The 14,465-nt window shown below is 41.9% G+C and overlaps 1 protein-coding gene across 2 annotated transcripts in view; it reads right to left on the minus strand.

Moving 5' to 3' along the window:
- LOC120735174 (SLX4 interacting protein) overlaps positions 1–14,465 on the minus strand; it is a 34,716-nt gene that overhangs the window by 14,254 nt on the left and 5,997 nt on the right. For both annotated transcript variants that reach the window (XM_040034353.1, XM_040034354.1), the window contains 2 exons: positions 10,220–10,309; positions 9,791–9,917 (listed from right to left, as the gene is read on the minus strand). In XM_040034353.1, coding sequence (XP_039890287.1) covers positions 9,791–9,917; positions 10,220–10,309 — 217 coding nt within the window. The remainder of the gene's footprint in view (positions 1–9,790; positions 9,918–10,219; positions 10,310–14,465) is intronic.

Genomic DNA, 14,465 nt, shown 5'->3' on the forward strand with positions numbered 1-14,465 from the left:
CACTGTCATCAGGCTAAAAATGAGGCTGTCTATATTTCTGAAAAGCTGCTGTTTTGGACGTCTTTTTAAATCTGCCAGTAGTGACACTAACGGTCACCCATCAAGAAAACTTGGAACAACTTGGACACGTCTACTTCAAATAATAAACTACAACTAGTTTCATGCCCATGTTCATGAAGCCTGTTGCTGCATTATTTCATGACAAACCCTTTACAAAATTTAAGAAAGTAGGTGTATCACTGTTAAAGTCCACGATCAAGAAATGGCTTTATGAGTGAAACTACAGAGCATTTACAACAAGGTGCAAACCACCCATTACACTCAAGAACAACAGGTCCAGACTAAAAGACAGTTAATGCAATACCTTTGTTAAATCCCCTGAATTAAATCTGAAAGTCTCCACTTCAATCACATCTTAATTGTTTAAATTAGAATCCAATCTGGTGGTGAACAGAGGCAAAACTACAAAAACAGTGTCAACACTTCAAGATATTATTGTATATTCTTAAGTTTACTACCCAGTGATTGATAGCATCATGTCTGGTTTCTTTCTGTTGGTGCCTGCGGTATAATTAGCAACTAGAGTCAGCACATCAAGAATAACATTCATCATTAGAAAAGACAATACCAACATAGATTATGAAACACACAAATCAAATCAGTCTGACATTATAAATATAGACTAAAATCCATCAATCGTGAACTTCATCACAGAGCCTTTGAAACTGGATGTGTGTTACTATGAGTTACTGTGATACTAAGCAATTACAATCAGTATTTTAATGACAATCAGGGGAAATTGTTACCCATAGGCTACAATCTTTTCAATTTCACCTTCAGGAATGCTTTTTACCATCAAATGTATTAGTATAAATTGAGCCTTACCAAAATTTGTTTTGGAAAATGTTTAGCATCGTAACTATGATTTGTGAACATTCAACAGAATCTCTCTGCAAGAGAACAAAACCCAAATATCTAACGGGCACAACTGCAGGGTGACTTTTAGTAGTGACATTTGTGAGATCTGTAAAGAGCCATTTCTTCACTCAAACTGCATATTGGTTAAATATTTTCTTACACATTACATCACATTATTTGTTTTCAAAAGTTACATAATATTAATTGTGTGAAACTAAAATGTTTCTTTGGGGTGATAAAAGAAGCTCAGCTTACCATATCCTTTATTTCTGTACAAAACTCTTGCTCCTCAGGCCAAATGATTTTTTACACAAGCCATCAGTGGATGACTAATGTCTTGGGACCAACCCAGTTGTCTTTTTGTCAGTGAATAGAATCTGTACAGCTCTATCTAGGTTGCGCAGGCTGGCATTAAACTCTGCTTCTTTGCAGCAAAAAGCTCCTTCCAAAAAGACCCATAAGACCATGTTTATTAATAAAAAAGAATTGTCCAAATTGCTTTATCAGCCGAGAGCTTGCAGTTCTGGAAATGCGGCACACTCAGCATGTATAATAATGATTTGTTTTACTGGCTATGTGCCCCCATCACTGTAGGTCTGCAAGAAAACAGTGATTATAATGTTCAATTGCCAACATCGAGCTATACGGGATTACATCCACTTGTCCATAATGAAAAGCAGATAATTTGGTAGCAAAGCCTTTACAGTTAATGATGCCTAAAATGTATTAGCCACACAAATTAGCATGGTACTGTTACCATGCTAACACACTTTTTTGTGTGTTGGAGCCCTGACTTCAGGAGATGAGGCTTGAGGTGAGGAGACATAATGAGAAAGAGATGATGAAAATATGCATGCATAAATGTTAAATGGGCATAAATAGTTTGAAAGAAGTCTTTTTTTCCTATCAAATAACCTAAGAAAATGATTTACTATTCCTTTAACGTGGCTTGCTGTACTTTAAGCTCTAGCCGTCTTTTTGGTTTAGATACAATGCGCATGAGTACAGAGCCGAAATAAAAAAATAAAAAAATGTCACTGTCCTTCCTACTGACTACACTATACTTGGTGCACATCTCTTTGAAGGAGGACCTCCGTGCTGGTGTTAGCTTTAATGTAGGAGTACATATGGTACTGATAGTACTCTCACTAAATTGTCTTTAGAGTTTCCAGCCTTATAAGACTGTTCCGTTAGAGTCTGGTGCACATAAGGTATGTAATAATAACGAATAAGTCAACAGTCTTTAAATAGATTGCCATTAATCCCAATGGGAAATTGCATTAACACACAGATTGGGTATGTTGAGCATGTCTGTATTTAACAGCAGAATTTCTTTATCAGGAACAAAATCTAATATTGTGTTTTTCCCTAAATAGCAAAGGAGCAAATCATTTATCACCCACTGTGGAATGCTGATCTGTATCTCCGTTTTGTTTTCTCTGACTGCTCTTAGTCCATGAGGAACCAGGAAGCAAGCATCTTTCTTTGCACTTTCATGACTCTGTTTTTGGAGGCTCTGATTTAGCCCTCTTAGCCACTTGTCTAGCTGTACAACTGTTCTCACTGCTTTCCCTTGGTGAGTTGAGCTTGCCAATTCCCAGGACAAACTTGACAGGGATGTCTGGACATGGAGTTGGGAACCAGTGCAACGCCGCGGCCCGAGACATCAGCTGTTGCTCCAATGTTGAAACGTCCTGCGCAGCGCAGAGTTGCTCTTGGCCCTCTGCCCAGGTTCTCTCGTGCTAAGCTTACATTCATGTTTCTCTCTCACAAACAGTTTGCTGGTCCCTCCTCTGGGAATAAGTGGCCCCTTTTTGTGGCAACTGTGGCCCACAGTGGTGCAATACTCAAATCTGCAGAGCAGAGACTTTAAAAGGTTTCATTTGTACTTCCTTAAAAAGAAGATGGCCTTGCTTAATTGTTTTGAAATCCAATGCACAACAATATTATGACAGGTCAAATCAAACAATAAAAAAGCTAGTATGCCATGTTTTTAGAAATGTGGTAGATAATATTTTAACCTCTTGTTTGGAGAGACTTCTGCCATCTTGTAACATACCGCAGAACAACTGCAGAAGAAAGACCAATGCTAGAGTGCTATGCTTTCGAAACACACATACACACACAGTGCAGTTTTCACCACTTCCTGGGAAAACAATGAGAGGAAAGAAAAGTCAAACCAGAAGGCGTCCAGAGTGAGTAGGACGGTAAAATGGACCAGACAGGAGTGAGAGGCATTCAGACCAGGGTCAAAGGTAAGCACCCATGGAAAAGACTTCATTAACTTCAGTCATATCCTGAGGAGATCATTAAAACACCCATAGAAAACACAGCATACTTCGTCTTACCATCGGCATTTCTAGCAGCCTGTCCTGTGGTGACGAGGAAAACTTCAGTTTTTTCTCTCTGTGTTTACAGACTCTTAAGTTACTTGATTACCCAAAACTTGGATGCATCCTTGAAACCAATTTCCATAGTTTAACAAAGATTTTATGTCAAATTCAGGCTCTTGGGGGGGAAAAAAAGAGCTGCTTAGTCAGTCAGTTTAACTGTTTCAACTCAAAATGAACAGAATTCTACAGGCCACAGTATTATATGTTTAAATTATGCCTGCACTGCCTCAAAAACAAAAATCTGATTACTGCAGTAGTTGCAAAGGCACCGATTTCCTCCTCTAACCTAATTTCTCTCATTAACATATTCTTAGTGTGCATGTAAAACTAATGACTGCATGTCGGGAGAACTGTAATTCCCACGAAACCTCTTTACGAACAGGAGTTGAACCAGCAGGACACTCAGACACCAGTGCCTGAGAATCCTGATCTCCTGACATCTCTTCTTTGATGTAGACCCCCTCCCTCTGTCCTCAAGTGTGGGTGGAGAGTCGAGGCTTAGTGCGCGAGAGTGGGGTGGAGTTGTGAGGGATGAGAGCGCATGAGGAAGTTACCCATATGTAAGTGGGGGCTTTCCTGGACATCACTCTGTGTGTGTAACTGTAACTACGGCCGTAGCAGAGAACTGTGCCTTATCATCCCGCACAACTTCCACCTGAAACAATATTTGCACATGAGTGTTCAATTTAACATTTGGGTGACCCCTTCATCGCAGTTACAAAATACGCCGCAGCATGGTAGCTCAGGCCAACCCATAATGCAGCATGTGAATAAAAGTGGTGGGGAGCATTCTGAAGTGCAGAACAATTACCAAAGGGAAAAATATATTTTTCAGGAACATAATCTGATGAGAGACATGAAGTCACAATACAAAATGTCGTGTTCAATCATCATTATATCTTAAGTAGCTCGCGAGGTTACAAATTTCCCAAAGTGCAGTCAAACGGAGCTTTCAGAGTGAGCAAGCAATCTGCTTAATCTGCATTTAAATAAAATAAGTGCATTTTGGGGCTTTGAGTTATGCAAAGTGTTCACTCTTTAAAACCAGGGCTGAAGTCTCATTGAAAGAAGCCTCTCCTACCTGGAATGTCTACCACTGTTTATTGATAACAGGAAGGTACAAAGTGAGTGAGAGAAAAAACAAAACTGTTTTCCTCTGACTAGGTCTGAATCTTATTATAATCTGTTGTAAATAGTTAAATGATGTAACACTACATGAACTGGAAATGGTCAGCGTGCACTATCCATTGTATTTGCTTTTGTTAAAGCCATTGTCGGCAGGCTTTTCTGATAACCTGTGTTGGAGGTAGTGTATTACAAGGTAATGCATTGCTGCAACTCCACTTGTGCAACAAGGGGAAAAGTTTAAGAGCAGCCTATGACTTGTGGGTAGTAGATATACACATTACTTGGAATTTGTTGCGTAAAAGAGCAAGCGTGTTACGCTAAAGTTCAAAGATCTAGTCATAATCTAGAAATTTGTCATGATATGCTGCTTTATGTAAATGTTAAAGTTATACTGCTGCAATTTAAGTGATTGTGGATTAACTAGAAACTGTTACTTTATGTACAATTTGAAAGTGTAATGCAATATTGTTTTCAATTATGACCTCACCAGTGTTGACAAAACAGTGCATTAGGCAAACTACTATAACAACACCTGTCCATGGAAAAAACAACAACAAAAAAACCAAAACTCAAAAGCACGTGACATAAGCCCATTTCTTCCAAAGTGAAAGGGCACGAAACTGCTGTTCTCTGACATGTTTTAGTAATGCCTGCAACAAGGCATTCTGGTCAGGCTGAACACTTAGCATGAGTTCAACAGAGTGTGTGTGTGTGTGTGTGTGTGTGTGTGTGTGTGTGTGTGTGTGTGTGTGTGTGTGTGTGTGTGTGTGTGTGTGTGTGTGTGTGTGTGTGTTCCGTCTCCCACACCAGATTGTGGTAAAAGGGAACAGTCACATGAATGTGATCCATGCTCAGGCTAAGACTCAGGCCCTAATTATATGGGAAAAGAGTGTGGTGTGACAGCTATGGTGGGGATTGCGGTTGTGTCCTAAGAGACTACAGCTGACCCTGTGGAGAAAGTGAAGCAGGGAAAGTGGGAAAACATAAAAAGACAGCATTAGGAGAGCAGAGAAGTGCAGACATGGAAGGCAGAGAAGAGGCGATAATAAATATAAATGCATAAAATGTAAGGGGAAAAAAAGAAAGACAAATAAGAGAAGTGTGCGTGTTTGTGAGAAATAATAGGTAGTGGGGTTAACAATGGAGTCGGACTGTCCTATGTGTTGCTGCTGAGTAAGGCTAGAGGCTTAGAGAAAGGATTTAAAGAGCCACAGCAACACCACAAAGCACCATGGGGAAGGGGCTTGCCTGGCAGGGGCCAAGGGAGGGAGAGCAAGCAGAGAGAGAGGTGGGCTGGATGGAGCGGCTACTCTGATCAGGATCCATTTCCAGCCTAGGCCTTGGAATTCCTTTGTTCCTGTCACAGGTCTCCGTTTCCCTCTTGCCTTAATCCCAGCCTGCCTCACGCCCAGTAACATAGAGCAGGGCAGGTAACTAAACCACACAGGCATGCTTCCCTATTTACAGACGAGTTCCCACATAATAGTTGCTAATATAAATAATAATAGCTGACGTTACATTACAAACCAACAAAGTGTGTTAAATCAGACCGTCACCACTTAATGACATTTGATAAAAAGTCTGCCTCAAGAGAAGCATCACAGTACTAAGCAGAAAGGTTTGCATCCAGGCCGAACACTCTTCAAAATGATCCCAAGCAACACGTGCACTGCTTTGTATATCTGCACAGAAAATGTCATATGCTACTACAATCCTATCCTAATTAGAAACTCACTGTTGGGCTGTAGATCTTGAAATGCATGGTTAAGTCAAACAACAGTTAAATCAGAGCCGAGTAAAAGTGAGCCATCTCCCTTCTTGTCCCTGAACATCCTCCGCAGTCTTTATTGGAAGGGAGATGGTCATTCGTAAACACATTCTCCAGCAGTAAAGCTATCCAGCAACACTTGTGCTTTTCCTGCATTGGCCGTGTCCAGGCTGCCTTAAGCCCCCTTCATAGGCCTGCCAAAAGGAGTCAGTGGTACACTGTGCAGCACTCGCAAAGCCCTCTCCCACGGCTATTAGTGACCATTCATCTGGGGAGCCTGGGAAAATGCCTCTCCAGCCTGCCGTGGCCATGGGGAAACAGGCTGGCAGGTGTTCCCTCCCTCTAAGCCCTGGCACCTGTGCAGGGAGAGGAAGAAGGAACCAGCTCATGGGTTCAAACTGACTCTAGGTACCATTTTGCCACAGTGCCTCTAAGTCCTCCGACTGGTAGCAGGACTCCAAATGCCAGGTTAAACCACACCTGAGCTCTGCCTCACATAGGCAGATCAGTGTGCCTATTTCAATACCAATGGTAGACAAAAGACATCTGGCAATGTACTTTGGGAAGTTGAAATGGCACGTTAACTAAACCCATGTAAAATGGGACTTCTCAGTTTACACTATACCCATAGACACATACATATTGCTATTATGGTCTACAAAATCAATATCCTCTTGAGTGGAAACAATATGAGGCAAGAAAGTGCAGGATCATATTTAATCCGGTAAAGGAAAAGGAAATACAGTAGGTGGTGTATGGCAATCTTTTAGACAGTCTGTATGTTTTTCCAAGTCTGTATGTTTTTAGACAGCATGATGATCAAGATATTAGCATCTGTCATGAATTTTCATGAATGTTATTGTGGATAGTCTTTGTTGTAGCTTCTTTACTCGGATAACATTTTGAATGACTAAAATGTCATTGAGAACACAGAACATATTATGCACTGATTTTCATTTTGTAATTACTATGAGAAATGTGGGTGTGTTGAACACGGTCTACCAGTGAGAATGCATGAGGCCTCACTCATGCTCCCCTTCCCTGGACTTTTAAAGTCTACCATGTCCATTCTGCAAGTCCAGAGCCAAAATGCTTGGTGGGAAAAGTTCCCTCTGTTCATCTCTCTAAAAACATAAATAAATCACATCACTGTGAGCTAATCACGAAGTCTCAAGTAGCCTGTATAAAAAAAACGAGAGGGGTGGGGGGCCGACAGTTGGAATTGGCTTCTGCAGCTGAGATTTGTAGAAATGGCTTAGATTTATGTTGACAGAAGACATGAGATAAGCTGCTCTCTGACTTGTTCACTGGGTGCTATACACACACATATGCATTCAGCACAGCGTACATACATAAATACCATAACTCACAGAAAGAAGTCCGATACAGACACTTGTGCTGAGGAGTCTTGGAATGCTAAAAGCTGTTGATGGCTCATTTGAAGTGCCAACAGCTGAGACTGTTACGCCGTTCTTACTGCTGTCTGTTGGCGGAAGTCCCTGTGATTTTACACTGGCACCAGCTCAAACGCCGCCTCACACAAGACCCACAAGCCCCCTCCCGCACCATCCCACACATAGCGCAACGGTCCATCTGCCTATTCTTGGCGTAGACATCAGTACTATCCTGCCTGACACCTTTCTCTATATGCAACTACATGCACGTGCACATGTTTCATCGCATGTGGCTCACCCCTTGATATCCAGGACCATCCTGCCATCAAACATAAAACAAACAGATGCAAACAGGTCCTCTGCTAAAACAAAGAACAATCTCTCCAACAGTCTGAAAGATTAATATCTACCTCCACTGCTGAATGGATACCATCAATACTTAATACCCTCCTGTGGTTTGCTGGGTTTCCCTCCCTAAGCCTATAGTCTGTCCTCCCCTTTTTTATGGCTCCTGCTTGCATGCTCACTTCTCACAGTCACAGCCTCAGTCTTTACTGCTCAGCCACCTCCCTCACTTGGGACAATGAAAAGCCCAAGAATGTCATTACACTCACTTAAGACCTTTAATAGGACTAGAGAACATGAACTGTGTAGGCCTGTTTGAGGCACTATACCTTTTCATGTTGTAAGAGGGGAAAATTCTCTGATATGCTATGGAGTCATGTTCCACTGGTTACATTCTTTGTGGTGAAGCTGCAAGGAGCTTAATCATTTTTACATGCATATTTCACTGCTGAAATACTGATAGTCCCCTTGTTCACACTCTAAACTGTGCACAACCATTTGGGGTGTGTGTGTGTGTGTGCGTGCGCACGTGGAGCCTTAGTCTACGATCACCATCATTAGACATGTCTGTCTCTCGTCAGTCTGTCATGGGAAATATGAGTCAGGCTTTTCAGTAACCTTACACTGTCAGCCTGTTCACACCTAACCCAGGGGGAGGATATGTGTCTCAAACACACTGTACAACTTCTGATTCACACTCTCTCTGATGCATATGAGCACCTGTGTGCACGCACTGTCGTACTATATCGGGACTATATGGACAGAAAGTTGAAAAATGAGTACATATACACTACGTGTGAAAACTACGAAAAGGTGGTAGGACTAAGTGTGTGTGTGGGTGTGTGTGTGGGAGGTAGCGTGAGAGGCAGAGCTACAGCCGCAGGAGAAACTTTATGGGGCCGACTGCCCTGTAATCCCACTCTAACAGTCAGGCTTGCCCCGCTGAGAGAGCCCAGTTTAACTGCCCTTAACTGCTACCTGTGACAAAACCTGTCTGTCTTACACCACACAGCTGGAGGTTCCTCTGATGCTTTATAGGTTTATAGTGCTTCAAAGGCATGCATGTGGATGGCTGGGGGAATGTATCTTTTCTGCATAAACAGGGACAAACCGAATCGACTTATGTAAATTTGTGCATAATTTATTGATATTTACTGTACATACTTTTTTGTGTCACAGCAGCTGGTTTTTGATGTTATCGTTTAACTACAGGCGCAGATAAACTCAGACTACCCAGTGGCGCATTAAACAGAATGATAATAAACGTTAGAAGTTTAATGAACATGCGTCTTGCGCATACAAATGCACCTGAGACCTGCCAAGTCAAACACCACAACACAATATAAAAACTCCTATCAGCTCTTGCCTTTACAGGTCACACCCTGGGCGTAGGGAACCACCATGTCCCAACTAGTTCTGTTGTCTTTTCACCCACTCAACAAGGTAGCCGTGAAATGCTTTCCTGTAACTTTGTTTTGTAACCCAATTTGCATTGTGCGTACAGACTTCAACAGTCTGCTTTGTGTGAGTAAATATGGTACTGCGTTCAAAGCCAAAGTAAACCATTTTACTTATCCAAGAATTAACGACAGACACGCCTAGGAGAAGGAAAGGGAAGATGTAGATGACTTCATTAGAATAAGCAACAATGATTTCAAAACAGAATAAATACAACTGGCACATGACAATTAAAACCAGTGCTGGAGGAAAACAACTGAAAAACACAGTGTTGTGCTAAATAATGGATTTTAAAGCACTAAATTATATAAACTGATAAACACTGGAATATTTGCCGCTGGAGAAAACAATCCAGTATAACGAGGGTGGGGATAATGGGGTTTTACCTTCCACAGAAAAGGCTGAAGCTGATGCCAGCTCCTTCTTCTGTTTGGGCTGTCTTCTACTGTGGAGGAACTCGGTATACTGCTTAACCCTCTGGTCCACAGAATCTTGAACCAGGGTTGTAACCTCCTAAAAACACATATTTAATGTATGTAAAGTAAACATATGTTGAATTGGTAAGAGAACACAAGATTTGATTTGGCGTAACAAGTAAAGTTTAAAGTTCAGATGAGGCAAAGATGATTACTGAAATTCCACATGTGGCTGAGAGGGAAATGGGAACAGTTCTCCAACAATGAAAATAGACGAGGCTCAGAGTCATTTTAGATTCTACGCTGCTGCTGCCTTTTGAAAAGGTCTCCAGCAGGAAAGACGCCATGTATTCCCTTTCACACTTAATAACAGCCACGCCCATCTCCCCGTGTCTGTACCTCGATGTGGCTCGTAGTGAACCAGCTAGTGTCCTCTTGGCCGCCCAGGGATAGAACGTGGAGATCCACCAGCACAGCATAGTTCCCACACTGTAACACAAAGAGGAAGGATAGCCACAGGTTGCTGAGGGGCATTGAGCTCACAGGCAACAAAGGGAATCAAAGTGCGGGTGATTGACAGCGAGACAAACCACAACGACCCCCTGTGTCCTCAAACATCACCCCAGGCCTCTCACAGCAGTCCGCTCCCTCCTTTTTCTCTGTCTAGCCATCTCCCTACCAATCTCTTTACAAAAAGTATGGCCCCGTTTGTCTCCTCATATTTCCCCTCACTCAGCGTAAATTATATCTGCAATACAGTGCCTGAGGACACAGTAAGCTACAGGAAAATCTAAAGATGTACCATAAAAATGAGGATTATTATCCCAGTTTGTATCAGAGAGGTAATAAAACCTTGTTTTTGTGTGTGTGTTGTAGAAAGAAAGGAAAAGAGCAGCAGGGTGGATTCCTGAAGCACCATGTCCTTGTGACAATAAGCAATAAGGAACAAGGAGGCCAAAAGTGCCGCTGCTGTTTAAGTTGCTGTTACATCTTTCTCAAGCTAGCCTGATTATGGTTTACACATGAGTGCAAAAGCTGCCCTCTGCAGAGAGCAAATGGATGTGAGTCTCGTGTGAACTTAGCCTCTCCATGGTCAAGGAAGTAATGGATGGACTGAGACCACCCACAACATGACACAGTGGAGCAGCGAGTACTAAAACCCAGAGTGATAATGCAGCAAAAAGCATTCATGAGAATGACGGTGCAAAAACACTAAGGTCACGAAAAGCCAAAACCAGACACTGACCTGAGGATCACATTGTGGAACTTGAAGAGTGTGTAACAAGAGGAGAAGGATCACTGGATCATTCAGTAACAGGGGAAACTGGTACACACTGAAAGCTTTGTTTTTAAGCAGGCACATCCTCTGGGCTAGTGTTAAAGCATAGTATTATAGACAAGATGACTAAACTCTACAATCCAGCATGCTCTCAGCATGACGTGAGAGACCTCATCCCGCAGGGGTATAACCGTCTACTAATGTTCTAACTCTGGACACTTCCCACCTCCAAACTTTTTCCAGTTGTCTCTTTCTTTTGTTAGTTAAGATTAGCTTAGCTTGCTCATTAAAGTACTGCATTGTTTCTCAACTGGTAAAAAGTAAAGCTTGGCTGTGAACCTTTCATCAAATGTTATTAAAGGCTACATGTGAGCAAATCAGCCTGCCAAATACTCTGCATTATTTTCCCCTTGAGAGCATTATCCTCTCTCGTTCTTTCTGTATTATAATAACTGAAGTGAATATGCTTTCTTATTTCCACAGCTAAACGAGTGCAGAGGGTGCCCCCACATGACTGATAAGTGAATCTTTCTAGTTGGTTTTAATCTCAGACATGTCTTGTAGTATTGAGTATGTGCAGCCCTACAGCATTAATGCATGCCAATTCATGTTAAAGTACTAATGCAAGTCTAAATGTTAAAATACATTTACAAATGGAAAACTGTTTAAAAAGTAAAAACAGAGTGTGCAAAAAATACTGAAAGGTTCTTATACAATAGCATGCATGCACAAAGAAATGAACCCCACGGACCAGAACGGAGCCCCATTTAATGCCCGCTCCTCATGTTTAAATTGTGTGCATGTTGCCTGTCAGTATCAGCTCGTCCCTAAAGATCAGCATTCTCTTCATCTTTTGACCTTTGTCTCACAGTTGCGCACCAATGACTGGTGGCCTCCTACAAATACCCATGTGTGGGAAAACCTAGCAACAGAGGGTCAGACCCTGTCAATCAAAACACAGAGACCAGCTAGTGGAGATGACACATGCAGACTGGATTTTTTGGTATACTGGTTCCCGACTTCTAAGACTTAACTCTTTTCACTGCGTACAAGTTACCAGATTATCCAGTCTAACCACCCTTTGATCCTTATGATCTTTAGTTTTTACTGACAATGTGCAAGACAAATGTTCAGTTGACACTCATCAACATTTTTGTGGCTACTGGACTTGTGCACTTTTTCTGTTTTCTCAAAATCTTACAATCATTGAATTAGATGGCTCAAAATCACACAATCTCATGTGTGCTGGCAGAGACTGAACCTGACCAGCGGTTATCTGCCTGCTCAGCTGTGTTGACATCAGAAAGGACAAAATATCATGCAAACTTTTTTGCAATCACAAAAAAGTGTGATGTCACATTAATTTGCTAAAAATATGCAATCAGTATAGGGTTCAGAGGGAGATCGTTATAGAAAAGCACAGCATTGTAAATCCCCTGACGTGGTTTCTGTGCTTCTGAGTGAGTGTCCTTTGGGCTGCAAGCCAGACAAGTATCAAGCTTTAGACTAACTTCTTTTTATCACATTAGAACAGCAGACAAGGCTCGACTGGGAATTGGAAGTTAATGATAAACACTGGTCTGCCCTTATACAAAAACAGCATGTGATTCTGCCAGATTCTCGGAAACGGGGGATTTTGTCAGGAATGCAAACTAATGCAATCACCCTAATGAGAAACCAATTAATTTGCCCAGCAAAAGTGCCAGTTTGGTAGAGAGACAAATTACCTGCAAAAGTATTGATATCTTGGCCAACGCTGTGCTGCTTGGGCACTACAGCTACTAGAGCTTTTTACAAGGGACATTTATGTTGAATATCGCAGACAAGACAAAATAGCAGCAGAATTTGGCATTTAATTTAATTTTGCACAAAGGCTCTGAGTACAATCACATCATGTGGCCTAAATTTGTCAACTCCCAGCACAAAGAGTGACCAGTGCATCTCTTGGCTGAACTATGCCACGAACCATAACCTTCGTGTATGTTTATTTATTGATCTTTTTAAAGTGAGATCTTCGCAAGGAGTAGTATACTTTTTAGATGCAGCGATGAAACCACAAGTTTTCTCTCTCTCTTTTGTTTTTTAGAAAACACAGTAAAAGGGCAACAGAGAATTTTGCATCACCCCATCAGTAAAAACTCCATATTTTATTCTTTCTGTGACAGTTTCTACCATGTCATACTCAGGACCCTAAGGGTTTCATTAAATGTGACATATTCACTGATGAAACTGAAGAGCTATTTTACGTTGTGACACATTTAAGGAAATACTCAGAGCTTCTGCCACTGTTGTTGGAAAGGAACAGTTTGATAAAGGGCCAAGTTCAAGAGGAAGTTACTCTTTTCATACATACTAAAGTGGGCCAGCACCGCTTTGTTCTCTGCTTTGCTCGGGCTTTAGAGTTATGAACAGAGGCTGAAGGCTGAACGAGAGGCGGCAAGAAGCGCTACTTAATCCCAAATCCTTTATTGTGCCATCTTTTGTGGTCTGCTGTCACATATTGAATAGATAGGACCGAGTCTTCCTGCAGGCTAAGGCTCAGCTTCTCTATCCCAAGTCTCCCTGCTTCTGAACCGATAACTTGCATGGGGGGAAAAAAAGGTTAACCAAGAGAAAAAAAAATCCAAAAAAGCAGACACTAAACCTGCCCACAGCCCACAGCACAACACAAGAAAGGTCCTCTCTATTTTCTGCCTGTAAATAAACACATCCCGATGACTCTTTTACTTTCTCTCATTTGCAGAGCTCTGGTCTATGTCACACTCAGTTCCCAAAACACTCTTTACCTTCCCTTATCTCTCTCCCAGACCCAGCTCTCCAAACCTCCTGCCTGCGCTGCTCAAACTTGGGCACGGAGCCCAGCTTCACCCGCCTCCCCACCTCGCTGCCCTTTGCCATTGCTATCGCAGTGTAAGAACCAGACCTTCTCAGACTGCACTTAGCTCAGAGGCTAACACTAACCAGCCGCAGATGTTTACATTGGGAGAGAAGGGGCAGCAGATGCGGTCTCACTCAATAAAACTTGCATCTATCCCAACTCTCCCTTTGTCTCTCTCTCTCTTTTTCTGACTCTTTCTGCAAGCCTGCAAAGCACCCTGGGGAACTCTTTAGATATGTGGGTGTGACAACTTTGGCTTTATTTTTCTCATTCCCAGCTCTCTTTCTTTGTGCTGTGAGTCACCTGGGTTTCCCCTTATAAAAAAAAGCAAAGAACACACAAAAAAAACTGTTTTCCAGTTTTTCAAACCACTGGCTAATTAACGTTAACATTTGAAACTTGATTATTCCCAAATGCAAATGTTATTTACAAACAGTGCACCAAAGTGTTTTGTGTGCAAGCCTCCCTTCACTCTGGATGAATGTTAG

Source organism: Simochromis diagramma, unplaced genomic scaffold, assembly GCF_900408965.1.
Source record: "Simochromis diagramma unplaced genomic scaffold, fSimDia1.1 OVJJ01000481.1, whole genome shotgun sequence".
Lineage (NCBI taxonomy): Eukaryota > Metazoa > Chordata > Actinopteri > Cichliformes > Cichlidae > Simochromis > Simochromis diagramma.